This window comes from Gouania willdenowi, chromosome 4 (assembly GCF_900634775.1).
Source record: "Gouania willdenowi chromosome 4, fGouWil2.1, whole genome shotgun sequence".
In the NCBI taxonomy this organism is placed as follows: Eukaryota; Metazoa; Chordata; class Actinopteri; order Blenniiformes; family Gobiesocidae; genus Gouania; species Gouania willdenowi.
Window position 1 is genome coordinate 12752393 of NC_041047.1, and position 15065 is coordinate 12767457.

The 15065-nt window shown below is 36.5% G+C and overlaps 1 protein-coding gene across 1 annotated transcript; it reads right to left on the reverse strand.

The window, feature by feature from the left end:
- Positions 1-525: 525 nt before the first annotated feature.
- Positions 526-14347, reverse strand: ctdspl3 (CTD (carboxy-terminal domain, RNA polymerase II, polypeptide A) small phosphatase like 3). The gene is made up of 11 exons (XM_028444528.1): positions 13956-14347; positions 10324-10432; positions 10115-10255; positions 9916-10030; positions 7959-8070; positions 7759-7845; positions 7459-7521; positions 5286-5365; positions 4984-5110; positions 4064-4159; positions 526-767 (listed from the first exon to the last, which is right to left on the reverse strand). Exons 1-11 carry the CDS (start codon positions 14097-14099, stop codon positions 702-704), a joined length of 1140 nt encoding a protein of 379 aa, XP_028300329.1. The 5' UTR covers positions 14100-14347; the 3' UTR covers positions 526-701.
- Between the last annotated feature and the right edge of the window lie 718 nt (positions 14348-15065).

The following is a 15065-nucleotide window of genomic DNA, read 5'->3' on the forward strand; positions in this document are numbered from 1 at the left end:
CTCTTACAGTTCCTAATTTGTGGCTTTTGTTTGCCATTTAGCTCATCTGATGACTTCTCCAGCCACCGTGATGTTACTATAATTATATATTTTGTCTCCAATAACTTTGAAACAGCTCAAATGTTTTCCACTGGAAGCATCATTTTCCTGCTGGATTTTTTCTGTGACGCTGAATCAAATCGGATTTAGTGTTGCAGAAAACAAACATGTCATTTCTGAACTAGTTTCTAGTTTGACACAAATAAAGCTGACATCTGAAATAAATGGCACTAATAATAAAGAGGTGGAAATGTTCCTTTTCAGGAAATGCAAAATGTGTAAAAGCAAAGAGTGAAAATGAGACACAGATCATTTAAGTTTGTCCTTTTTATTTACTAAGTTGGTTTTATTGTATACAAATCAGTCCTAAAATATACAAAAACAAACAATAGCAGCAGCATTATACATTTGATCTTAGTCAAAAAAACAAAGAAATGACGCCAATTAACTACATGATCAATAAATAAAAAGTTATTACTATTGACATCGTTTCATCACAGGTATTTATTTATTTACATTGACACGGTGAGCATTTTATTTTGGTGAAATGACTCTCAGGGTAAACGTTGAGGAGCGACTATGTTGGTTTGAGCAGGTCAGCAGCTATCAGCAGGATAAAGAGAGTCCATAGGAGCAGTAAAAGTCATGTACAGACGGACTCATCAGTCCTCTGACAGCAGCCTGTGGAAATGATCCTTCCTCTTCTTTAGCACCTCCTGAAAATCCTCCTAGAAAAGCACAAAACGGGATGTTCAGACCTCTAACAGCTGAGAAAAGACAACAGATAAGCAGCTAAAACATTAAAAAAAAAACAGCAAAATGCCATGGGATGCTTGGTGCGTTTTTCACTTTAAAAAAAAGTGTCATCAGCTTTTGTTTTATTATATATGAACCTGCTGGAGCCGACTGTGAAACCATCAGCTCACATCAGTGTAAGAGATGTCCCGATACAACTTCTTCATTTCCGATATGATACCGATATTGCAGCCATGCGTATCGGCCGACACCGATATTGATCCAATATCAGCATGAACCATACATATTTTTTTTTTAAATAAAAAAAATAATAATTGCTTATTATTTTGTAGTGTGGAATGTTAGAAAAGGCTTGATCAAGTGATATTACTCAAACAGAGAACAATAGTCAGCAACAGTAGGTATGAGAAAATTTGACCCATTTATTATTAACCAATCGGTTACATACATTTTATCCTTCAACATAATATCTACAGTATTCTACAATTTAACAAAATAAATCCGGAAATTTGAATCCAATATCCGATATCCATTTTCAGGCTAATACCCGATATTGATATTGGATATGGACCTCCTAAATATCACATAAGCTTTAACAAAATATAGAAACAGCATAAATGACTTAAAACTTAGTAAACCACAGACGGATGTCCAGAAGCGTAGGCAGTGGGTGGAATCGACTACTACTCTCTTTCTGCCCGCCTTGTACTCTTTTTAATTTATTTTTTTAAATTTAAAAAAATATTTACTTTCGATTTTTTTTCCCTCTCGCCTTCTACTCTTAAACATGTTCATAAAGGCTTCCGTTGCCCTGACTCTGACTCTACCCGGGAGAGATGCACATATTCGGACTCGGGCGGAACAGACCTTTCTACTGACACCTCAAAATCATAACACAAATGTATTTCTTCTGTACACTGACTTTAAACATCCATGATGAACTTTTGTGCTTCATTAAAATATGCTTGTGTTAGAGATATTAATATGAATATTAATGTGCATTGATACAACTAAATAGATTTCCAGTCCAGAACCATCTACAAGCAAACTACACAAAAATGATGTTAATCATGTAGACATGTTACAGTGCCAGACAGCATTCTACAGAGGACTATTAAGAGAGCAAGCACCCTTACTACTGCTATACTATTAGCTGGTAAATTTTCAACTGGAAACAGGTAAACTGATAATGATGCTCAATTCTTTGTCATCATTATCATGAATACCAGATTTCAACTTGTAAATGCATCATGTTTACACAAACTAGGTGAGAAAATACATCATGCTAAGAAAGTGCCACAAAAAAGACAGAAGAAAAACAACAATTACACTAACATAATGCACCAAAAGCCACCATACAACATAATTTTTGCAAAATTTTCGGTGCGCAGCGACGGCGTTGCCGCAGTTATTTCTCGCTGCGAGTTTTAACCTTCTACTTTTTTTTCCTGGAACATCACTGTACAGATATTTTCCATTTAATAAACAAAGGATTTTTATCAAGAAGTTGCAAATCAATATTAATAGGACAATAAGATATTTAGTTACGATAGCATAGCTCCTTATCCTTTATTTAGTAATTGTGTGTTTAAATTTTCACCATTAGCTATTTCCTGGGTTTAAATTAGGTAAGCGTGTTGATTTCGGTCTGGTTAATTGGCGCGCTCTAGTGACGGAGGTGGATACTACAGCGTCTGCCCAATCAAATGTAGGAACTGAAGAAATCAATTTTTAAAATATGAAGAATTAAAATACATAATTCAGACCAAAAACAACACTGGTGCTGCAGTAAAAGCAGAAAGTAATTAAAGCAGGAATTGATGAGTGTTAACTGTTAATACTTAAATTAGTGAGATTATAAATGGACAATAAACACACACTTTGATCAGTTTCACTTTCTCTTTTACCTTGTCTATGGCTTCATCATAAGGTGTAACATATTTATATGTTATATTATCTACAGGATTGAGGCTCCTTGCATTACCCCAGAATACATGAATTAATAGATTAATTTATCGGTGTGAAAGCGCCCGATGCACTCAGGCTTCATCAGCTCATTTATTTTACTTATTTTATCAGTCATCAGATATTAATCTTATTTTTCCTATAGGATTAAAAGCGAAAATAACTCCAATTGTGTTTTTACTGCAGCTGAATTTTTTATTTTATATCTGATAATGAGTTAAATAAAGTTATGGTTGATACATTTCTCTTTAATTTCCTATAATTAAACTGGATCCAACTTGATGATTTAATACTTCAGGATAGTTTGGTGTAATATTCACAATAGTTAGATTACTGTCTAATGAGACCAGCTTTGTCTTGTGAACATGTGAATTATAATAAAAAAAATAGTGTTTCACAAGTTGGTACGGGTGAATAGTGACATTAGTTTATTGCTAACAATTATTTCACATGACATGTGACATGTTAGCTTTTAACCTTCCATAGAAGTGTTAAATCTGACCATAAACAGTAAGCCGTGTACTTTATACTTGGTCTATTCCTTATGCTGTTAGCCCAGTCTCTTATGTGTCTGTGGGTTAACCTAGCTTAGTTAGCTTTAGTTGAGTTTCCAGTTGATAATTGTTGCTGGCAGGTTCATCTCTGTACCCGTGTTTGTGGAACTTTGGGTGGATCTGACAGAGGAACTTGGCTTGGTTGACTTTGTTGGATGATTGTCTGGTCTTAACCAAGTAGTAATTTCTGACATGGGAATTTATGGTTTCTATTGTGGGATGACATACAGGTGCTGGTCATATAATTAGAATATCATGAAAAAGATAACAATAACAATTTGTATTCTTAGAATGTTTTTGACGATACATCGTGAACGATAACATATCGCACATTCTTAAACTCTAGGAGAAGGTGGGATAAAAAAAATAAATATTTCTAATGTTTATGAGTTGTCTGAAAACATGAGGGAAGATATTTATCAACAAAATAAATCCTCAGAGAAACATTTTGATGAAAATAATGTACCAACAAATAACCTTCCTACTGTAAAACCCTGACATCATCATTTCATATGAAGTCCAAACCAGGTCTTTGTTACAATATTAAACATATGAATGACTACATTAATTAGGAAACATATGACAACATTGAAGCATTTATGGTTTTAAATGGCATATATTTTTATATAAACATACTCAGATCAGGTCTAAAGTGGGTTGTGTGAAGTTTTTAAGTTCACAGATTAATGCCATACAGTGGAATATAAATACAAATCTAAACATGAGGGAGTCGGACCACACAGACTTACAGTTGAGGACAGTTTCTCCATGTAGGGAATGAGCTTCTGCAGCTCCCGGTCCTCAGGCTCTCCACTCCAAGTCTTAATGGGAATCATGTTCATCAGCTGCAGAAACAACACAACATGGAAACATTTGTAAAGTAAAATGTCGGAATCTAACTCCAGTGGAACAAAGAACAACAGGTAGGGGGGGAGGTGTATTATTAAGGGCTGTGCATTACCATGATTCTGACGATACAATACACAATTTGCATGTCACGATGCGATATATCTCGATACTAAACAATACAATATACATCGCAATATCAATAAATACAAAATTCAACTTCAAGGACAAAATGGCATTGAATACAACTTATTTATTCATTTATTTTTTTACTTGTGAGAACAAGTAGATGGTAACTAACTGTAATTAAAGTACAAATATAAAAAAACAAGTGGTATGTTTATCAAACTGTCAGATTAAATTTTTCAAAAAAGTGTAACTTTTGCTTCTACAACAGATTCTGAAAAATGTTATTAAAAAAAACGATTTGGAAATTTTTTTTTAAATCGATACAATAATTGAGCTGTTAAATAACATGATATATCACCAAATCAATTTTTTCTTACACCCGTAGTATTATTACTATGTTAGATTTATGTTTTGTACACAATGTTACGTTAAAAACCATGTTGGTTCTTCTGTCAACCAATCAGGAAAGAGCTTTCTGGCTAATGCCACCAAATCAATTTACTACTGTTGGTTTGCAATGAACAGGTTAGATTTTCACATCAATTCAGTCCTAATGTGCCCAAAAAAGATGGCTTGAGATTTCCTCCAATAAGGTCACATGGTTTGAACGTGAAATGTTCAAATAAAGTATAACTTGGTCAAATGTGATTCCGCAGCAGGAAAACGATGCTAGCCTGAGCTGAGCAGCACTCACATGGTATGGATACGTGTGCGGTGAACTGTTGAGAACCACCGTCTTCTTCAAGTCTCTGTTAATGACGCCCAGGTCTTTGATGTAGTGGCCGAGGACACAGGCGCAGTCCTCCTGGTACAGACGGTGTCTGTGGAGACAAAACCTGTTGTTTATCATACAGCAGGAACAAACTGCTGAGTGCTCACAAATACAGGCCAGAAGAACCAACTCTGAGGAGTAGTGTTCATAGTTCAGTGAGCTGTCACAGCCACAGTTAGTTAGTTAGTGAAACCCTAGAGAACCCAGCGCTCAGTCAGTCTCACCGGAACAGTTTCTTCTGTGGGTCCAGGATGTCCAGGATGTTCTTGGCATATTCTTTCTTTGCACATGTGTAAACAAACATCTGGAATGGAAGAAAGAGCAGCTGGATAAGTTGGAGAGTAACACAGAAATCCTCACTAGTTTTTTTATTCATTTATTGTTTACAATTACATGATAACACATTAACACAAATTAGGGCTGGGCAAAAAATGTATTAATCGATTTATCAAATTTGTAGATAAAAACAATTTTTATTTTGCAAATTCGAGTTAAAAAAAATAAATTATATATATAAATTTTTTTTCTTCCCCACCACAGGTTTTTCAGATTTTTTCACGTTCCGTCCTTGTGAGTTACCGTAGTGCGATGTAAGCCCGCCCTTCTTTGTATACCCTTTGAGTATTCTATATGTGTGCCAAAGGGCATTTTTTATTCACACTATGCTAAGATACTAAGGGAAGAGTTTATTATTATTTTTAATTGTAAAGTTATATGTTGTAAAATATGTAGTTATCTGATTTCTTAATTAGAAAATTTAAGCTACTGTTTAGATGCTGTTGCACTTTTGCTTAAACCTGGGTTAAAGCTTGAAATCGTTGAATGACAGAGCCTCATTTACTTTTTCTTTTGAGACTCTAGGACAATCACAGCAATAATGTTGCACTTTTGACAATATATCTGATGTCTGCAGTGATTTTTAAGGGCAATGAAAAAAAAAAAATCAAATCAAAACTTGAGTTTTTCTTTAAAAAAAAAAAAAAATCGGAGACTTCACTAGAAACATGAAAACCAACAGATGTTTTAGGTTCTGTAGTAAAAACCTTTGGCTCCATGAAAAGTCTTTTCTCCTGCACATGCACATCCTCCAGATGCTCAACTGGATGGAGATTTGTAATATTTGGAGGCCAAGTCAACATGTACAGAAACTCAGACCGTCGTTTCTGTAGGAGAAACAGGAAGGAACACTTCCAGGTGTTCCAGAGCCAAGAAGTAAATCTAAAATAACAAATGCAGCCAGCGATTAATGTGATTCATCGAACACAATATTGTTTACTTGCTCTGTGGCCCAGAAACACTGCTTCATGCTCTCTGATGGCACTTTAGGTATGAAAGCTTGAGTACGGCAACTTAGCCCTAAACACCTGTGACACCTGTGACACACCTAAAGTCACCGATTTTCCATGAGTGTTGAAAACTTAAAAACAGAAAAAACAAAATTCAAGTCCTGAAACGATGAAAGCAATTTGACCCAGTTTTTTCTCCCCGACTAAATTTAAAATTGATTCCCAACATGAAGTGGAAATGCCTCACATGCATGTTTTTGGACAATATAACACATTCACACACTTTTTCTTTTTTTTTTAACCAGAAAATGGGTGTTTAAAAGTCTATAAAATGTGACAAACAGACAAATTTGTCCAACTGCGCTGATAATCCTGTTCAAAATCTCTCGCAACGTATTAAAGTACGTCTTGTGATTATGTTATCCTGTGATTGAAAATGAATACAGAGATTCATTTGACGTGGATTTTGCCATACGTGACGCCGAAATGGATACGCCCCAGTGTTGGGCGGTATACCGGTTCATATTTTCGTTATGATATTAATTTTTAACATACAGCCGTACCGGTGTATTTGATTACACAACGTTCGGAATGCTACGCCGCGCCGCGTTTCAGACCGGTGTAAATGTATGAGAAAGGCATTGAAAGCTCTGAAGCTGCAGAACTAGTAGAACATGTCTCAACCAGTAGAAAATACTGTGAACATCTGATTATGCATGAAAAAACAAAACAAAAAACCTTCATCTACCGTGAAAATGTTACAATTTTAAAAAATACCATGATATACATTTTTGGTCACACCGCCCAGCTCTAATACGCCCTGAAACAAAATTTAAGAAATAGTGAATCTGAGGCCATACACACTTCAATCAGACTTTGCTGCGTTATTTTCCACTACTTTGAAAGCTATTGTCGCCTGCTGGATCACACACATGCAGAGCACGAGCACCCCAAAGAACAGAACCTTTTCCCTGGTCAGACTCATCTTTCTTCTTCTAACACAACATGAGTTCACTTGCTGATTAATGCTTCCCACCCACAAACAGGTGCCATGATGGAAAACCTCACCCGTCACTGGTTATATTGTTATGTTATAGTTTCCTAAACATACCTCATAGTGTTTGGACATGGCCTGTAGAAACTCCTTCACATGTGGTCGGAGCGTCATGTAAACCTGTTGGCAATCACAATGAAATCAAATAAAAACGAGGTCACACCTTGCACAAGTTAAAATACCATCTTTAATAACTGGGAAGATGCTCAAGAAAATGTTCAAACACAGTAAAGTATGGGACATATTTTTACATTTCTTGTGCTGCTCTGTGGATAAACAAAAAGCCAATTATGACTCATAGCTTTAGAAACAGATTATTATCATTAAAGCAGGTCTGGACAGAGGAGCAGTGATCACCTTATATCGATTGTCCTGAAAAGCCGTGTAGAAAGAGTACTCGGCCTCCTCGATCACACCCAGAGAGCTGAACACCAGGGTTCCCTCCTAGGAAGAGTTTATGTTGTGGTGAACCATCAGGAGTTAAATCACAGAAATATGTTGATACATGCGTCTCTGCTTCATTTAACCAAACTGTGGCCACTGTGTGAGGAACTCACCAAGTCCACCACGAGTGTTGGCACGGGGGTGCTCCGAGTCTTTGGTGGAATGTCTCTGACATGTGGACGGGAATGCTGGGACTGTGATGGTACGTTCTTGATGAACGCAAATCTGAAAAAGCAATAGTATTTAATATATAATGCTGTTCATTGATCTTTTCATATTTTTTAAAATACAAAAGGACTAGTGATGCACCAAAATTCCGGCCACTGAAAAAAGCCGACCAGAACAGGCTGTTGTAAAGACTCAAGCAAACAGTAGTCAGTGCACGTTCTTGTCTGGTAATCGGCCAACTTGTTCGCGGACTCACGGAGCGTCTGCATTTCAATACATCTGAGCAATAAAGTGTCTTCTGAGCAGAATTGACGGGGCACATAAGTGTGTTTTATGTTTCTGTGTCACATCAACATTCTAGTTACGTGTCGCCCTCAGTCAAAACGGACCACACGTCAGAATGACGCTGGACATCAGCAGTAGAGTCTGGTTTCAGTCTCTCTGCGCTCGTTTCATAGAGAACCACTTTACTACATCCTACACAGTGTGTGTGTCTTGGAGATGCACACGCTCTTGTACTTCAATTTTCTTTGTGTTTTAATAAGAGAACATATTTAATTGAACTCTCTTCTAACAGCCCAGTCAGTTATAGGTCTGTACAATATTTATTTAATGCATGAGTGGGATCAAGTTAAACATTTTATTGTTTTAATGTTATATTGTGCATTGTTGGAATGTCAGTGATGAATAAATATTTTCATATTTTTAAATGATTTGTTCTTTGAAGAATTAATATTAATTATGGATAAATTATTAATTGCATTTGCGTTAATATCGTGATACCAAAGACTGCAAAGCAAAGCAAAACAGGCGGATGGGGATGAAAACGCTACTTTAACCTGTTGCACAACAGCCTCAGGCTCAACAAAAGCCTACACTGCCTAGAGTTTATTACTAAAGAGGCGCAGCACATGTGTGTGGAATTATTTTGGCTTTAAAAAAAGATGCTGCGCTGCCTCGCCAAGCAACACGTCTCGCGGCCCCGCTCCGAAGTCCTTCACTCTGAACCCCACCCTGCACCCGGTGGGTGCAGCAGTCTTGCCCAGGCCTCCCACCCTCCTCCACCCCCTAAATTACTTCCCAGACCACGCGCAATGTTGTGGCAGCCCACTGCTATCTATGAGGGGGATATAGGTGAAATGCAGAGGAAATTGTAGTGTTGTGTGCTACATTTATTGAGTGAATATAATGTTTTTATTAGTGTTCAAAAAGTTGTATTTCCTTCTTATGGTTTAATAAGAACATACACTTGTTTATTGGGACTTTAATTTACCTAAAAATTGTGCCATTTGTTTAAGCACATATTTGTTCTCCTTACTTTTCCTGCACTTTAGTTTTTAATTCTGTTTGGCAGAATTTTGTTACGTTGTCATGGTGAATGCTAACAAGACTGCATGTCAAAGTATTTAAGTTTACAACTGTAATTGAAGTAGATAAATAAACTGCCTTTAATAATAATTCATGCTTAATTTTCCTTTATCAAAACATAAGACTAGCCTATAAGAAAAAACAATTTATATATAATACATATATTGTTTATTAGAAAACATTACATTGATTTATTGATTATATTTGTTGAAAAATACATAGTAGATGACCTTGAAAAAATTATCGTAAATTAAATCGCAATTGCAATATTGAGGGAAAAAAAAAATCGCAATTAGATTATTCTCCAAAATCAATCAGCCCTAATAAGAATTTAAACAATTGCAATGTTTTAATTTTAGCAAAGTTAGTACACATGTATACCCATAAATGCAATGTGTTTTGGTTTTCGGCTTTGGTTTCTCATTTTCGTTTTCGGCCAATAATTGTAATTCTGGTGCATCCCTACCAAAGACTCCATCAGAAACAGTCGGTGCACGTACCTAAATTTAATAAAAGAACAGTCGTTGTACTTACGGGTCAAAGACGTCATCCTCCTCCTCCCCACTCAACAGGTCCATGGAGCCGTAACCAAACACGCCTTGTTCAGGACTCATCAACACGCTGCTCCCATTTGTACCACGTTTTAAATCTGCACAGAACACTTTATTAGTGACTAGTGTGTTTGTCAACATCACCACCATGTAAGAGACTGTCCATCACTTGCTTTACTTACTCTCTTTGCTGGGTGTAAGAAAACGCACAATGGGCGAGTAGATATTCCTGGCTGTTGAGTTACGCGGCGTCACCGGGTCAATCTCGGACAGGACGCGCTCGCTTCGCAGGATGGATCTGATAGGAGTCTTAAAGGCCAAATCTAGATGATTGGGAAACGATTAGTCAGACTACGACACAGAACACTGAGCAGAAAACACACTGACGTACCGCCATCATCCACGGCGATCGCCCTCTTCCTCGGTCGACCTCGAGGCAGCAGTCGCCTCGTCATCATGGGAACTTCCTTGTCCGAGTCGTAATCTACAACATCTTCAGCCTTTAGAGTCAGACGAGAACCAGAGGTTAAAAACCCAAAGAATGAATTCAGTCGCGCAAGTTAACAGCAAAGTGAAGAGGATAAATCTCCTCATGACAACAGTTTTTTTAGTCATATATACTGTAAGTCTGGCTGTTTTTACACACAAATACAGAATTTAAGTAGGTAAGAAAGTAGCCGCTGTTTTAAATAGGATAAGCTGCAAGCATTAGTCATCATGGAAAAATATGACATGTTTTAATAACATAAGTTGAAGTATTGTTCACATTTTGCACAAGGAATGATCACTGATATACATCATTTTTAGCTTTGTCATGTCTGTATTTTCCACCGGGCTGTGGCAGTGGTGGCGTAACGGTAAAGGAAAAGGGAGCGAGTTTGTAATCGAAGGGTCACCGGTTAAAATCCAACTTTTGCCATAAATGTGGTATTTTGAGCAAGTCTCTTAAACCTAACTGCTTGTGTTGTACGTCGCTTTGGATAACAGCGTCTGCTAAATTAAATTGTGTGTATGAGAAAAAAATCAGTATGTTAATTCCACTATCCATCAGTTATAGACCAATAATTCAATATCGTGCATCTCTATTCTGAATTTAGTGAATAATAGCAATAGTCTGGTGTATCCTAAAAAGCCTACAGTTACTTTTTGCAACAGCGGTGAGTAACTCAGCATTACAACTAGTAGGTAACTGGTTTATTTCTAGACCTTTGGGTTTCTAAGAGGAGTTGTTAGTCATAGACTGAGTACAAAATATTCCAGTCTCAAGGACTTAGTCCTGTGTAGATAATAAAACAACGTCACCAAGCCAATAAAGTGTTACAGAAAAACTGGTGAGGAATAATCTAAACACTGTCCTAAGACATGTGTCTGCCCTGCTGCACAAAACCCGTCACAGTCAACAGTCAGTCTACGTGAGTCCTGGTGACCTGCTTTAAATGGGACCGTCCATAACATGCAACAGAGCGGCTTAATCCGCTGTCAGACAGACACCACGTAATAGAGCAAATCTCTACAGCCAAGCTGTCTGAGCATCAGTACTATGTCATTTAGTTTGGTTCAAAGTCCTACGTCACATTCTATTCATTGCTGTATGTACAGTATTTATCTATTGTTAGAAACCGTGAGGTTGGCTTAAAAATAATAATGATTCTAATGGTACGTTCACACCAAACGTGTTTCGGGAGTCAAAATCGTGCCTCACACCCGTAGTGTGACACTTGTGCTCATTGAATCAGTACGCTTGTCACCAGCGTAATGCTCTGGATGCAAGTCCAAACAAGTTAGGATGAGAGCACGTTGAGGAGATGGGCGCGTAAAGCTTCAAAACACACCACACAGGAGGCATGGGATGCGCAGTGGGACCTCTCGACGCTCCTAGAAACGCGTCCACCATATATTGTCTACGTAAACCTGATGCTTTCAACGGTGCTTTGGTGTGAACGTGCCATAAAAAGCCAAACTCAAATATTTTATTTGTTCAAATTTGAAATGCATTTGTGTTTGAAGAGACTGAGTAGAGTGAAGTCTAAACTAGATGTTAAAGTGTTTGTAAAGCCAAAGGAGGTAAAGCTACATCTGTAAAACATCTGTGAAATAATGCAGATTGCATCCATTTTAGAGGAAGTTGGCCACAGATTCAAGGATTTTTACCCCAATTATCACAAATAAAAAATGAGATCAAGACTTACATTCAGGGAGATTTTTCAAAATGCCAAAACAATGTTTGGTTTGATGTTTGCTTTTTAAAATATAAAGCATGAGGCTGAGCCATCCTAATGATCATGAAACTAACCATGAACCTAAACAAAGCTCAAATCGATGTCAAAGATCTGTATGCTGTCTGCAGAGGATACATTGATTTTAGTCCTGTACAGTATAAGTATTAGTTCTGTAATCATCCATTCCTGCATAAATAAGATGAATGAACAGTAATGACATCTCATACCGGGTTGGTTGATTAAAAAAAACAACTATTTAGTCAGTAACATTATGAAAATGTGTTCCATTTGGTTGTCTTTTTATTCTGCATCTTAGTTTACTGTTCAACTTTTAAATATATTTAAAACTGTTTTGAAAAGTAGGTCAAAGAACTTTGAAGCCATTGTGTGCAGATTTATTTATTTATTTTTGTAGAAAAGCCCTTAGTAACTGTTCAATGGAAATGAGTCCCTGCTAGAAGTAAAATAAACAGAATAAATATAATAATTTAAAAAAAAAAAAAAAAAAGCTCCAACACTTATTGATTGTGAAAGGTTAAGGTAGCTCATAGAGGTGGAACGATACACTACGTTCATGACACCATTGTTTTGGAACAGAAAAATAACAAATAAATAACTGCAGTTTAAAAAATAACCATGCTTTGACTTTAACTCTTGACATTACTTACTCTGTGTATGACCTTTTCAACACATGAGAAATATTAAACATATCACGATACTACTCGTACCCTCGACGATACATTTTGTCATGTTTTATGACTGCGATATCCTGTTGTACGATATATCGTCCCATCTTGAATCATTACCAGAGCTGGAATTGGTCATATTAAGAATACTGTACCTTCACTATAATTATTATATAAGCAGATTTAATAGGTTATAATATGATATGGTCACTTTTTTCTTTTTGGTAATGGTACATTTGTTGAATATGGTAAAATAAACTCGACTTTAAGTTAACTTGATGAAACTATGGAAATAATGACGCCTCCTATGTGAGAAGTTAAAGGTCTTCGTGGAAGTCCAGGAACCACATTTACTGACAGAACTTGATCGACAACAGAGAACACAAAGGACAATATCTTAGTTACAAAAATGACGACATGAGTGGATATAAATATGCATTGGAAACAAAAGCTTTAGTTTAGAAGCTCTGAGTCAGTGGTGATAAACAGCAAGTTGATAGAAAGCTTAGGCTGAGGTCTTTAAATATAAATACACCACTTCATTAGCCTACAAGCTAATTCAATGCTAGGTGTTTTGGGTCTACTCATGGCTTTCCAGTTACCTGATACCAGTTATCTTATTCAAACACTTTTAACATCACGTTTATAAAACCCTAATGCATGTCTTTTAAAGAGCAGCATAAGACAATCCAAAACATAAATAAAGCACAGCTGGGGAAATAACTAGCACAAACAAAGCAGAGGTTTACGCTCGCTTCTAATTTAAGTACTTCCGGTAAATAATAATAATAATAATTTAATTTAATTAAATTAAATAGCTTCATTTTACAACACAAACACGAGAATGTTTTTAAACACACGAACATAATATTTATAGTTGTACCAAGCAGCCATTCAAACATATTTCACGAACAGCTTGACAGAGAAACTACAGGAGCAGGCGGAAGTAGGTCAAATTATACCAAGGTAACGAATGGAAGCGTAACACCGGTCACTAACAAACATGGCATAGGTGAGTAAACACTTTTAATCAATGCCGCCACAGAATGTTTATCGACTACTTTGTATACAATTACATGTTCTCGTGTAATATTGATAACAAACACCAGCATTCTCACCGCTGTCTGAAGCGGGCTTTCGATCACCGACACAGTGACTGACGTTCGCCTCAGTCTCGGAGTGGTTTTGTGGGGGTTGGAGGGTCTCCTGGTCCTCGGTGTCCTGGGGCTGGATGAGACGGTTTTGTGAGACCTTAATCTCATTTTTCTTCCTCAAAAACGACAAGAAAACATCAACAAAGACACTGCAGCGACGGTATTTGCTGCCGTATGTGATCCTGTTCAAGCAGAGGACAAGTAGGGTCTGTGTTGCCAGGTACTGAGGATGATTTCCGTGACGACTTCATCCTAATAGGAAGGAAACGCCAAAGCGATCAGCAGACGCCTATGACAGAGACTGGCAGTTGACCAGAGGTGTAAAGAGTACTGTTATATTCTACTCAAGTACTGTTACTTGATTGAAATTGTACTCAAGTACAAGTAAGCCATAAAATACTAAATACAAGTTAAAAAGTAGCTCAATTAAATAGTATTCAGTTAAAGTTACTGGTTACTTTCAGTCCCCACATTTATTTTTGGTAATAAATCTTACAGTAAACATCTCATGTATAAACTTATAAGGGAGGAGATGAAATCTTGCACAATTGTAACTTAATTTATTTTCCACAAAGGCATCTGTATAAAATAAAATGTTTTTCAAAATGTAAAATAATATTTTAAATAAAATAACACCAATAAATTAAATTCATTTTTAAATTTTTTTTTTTTTTTTTTTATCAGCCTTTAAGTATAGCTACATCTATAAAGCACTGTCATGTCAAATGTGCTATATGGGTACCCACAGAATAGGTAGAAACCCCAACCCGAACCCGAGAAAGTGGCTGGGCGTTGATCAGAAAAGGCACAACTAAAAACATATTATTTGATTTTTGTCTGGTCATTTCATTTTTTGTAGTTTCACAATGTTTAATGATCATTTTAAAACACAAAAATATATAATTTAGTCAGTAACGGTTCTGTGTAGAAATGTAATAAATTACTTTACTTCTTTATAAACGTACTTATGTACAAGTAAAATTACTATTTAGAAATATACTGAAAAAAGTACAAGTACCCATAAAAGCAACTCCATTACAGTAATGTGAGTACTTCTGTCAGGAGACCAAAGTG

Coding starts and splice junctions, on each gene's coding strand:
- ctdspl3 (XM_028444528.1), bottom strand. CDS start 14,099: ATGAGATTAAGGTCTCACAAAACCGTCTCATCCAGCCCCAGGACACCG. Junction 10,256..10,323: donor GATCGCCGTGGATGATGGCG/GTACGTCAGTGT, acceptor CCAATCATCTAG/ATTTGGCCTTTAAGACTCCT. Junction 5,366..7,458: donor CCATGTCCAAACACTATGAG/GTATGTTTAGGA, acceptor CTTCCATTCCAG/ATGTTTGTTTACACATGTGC.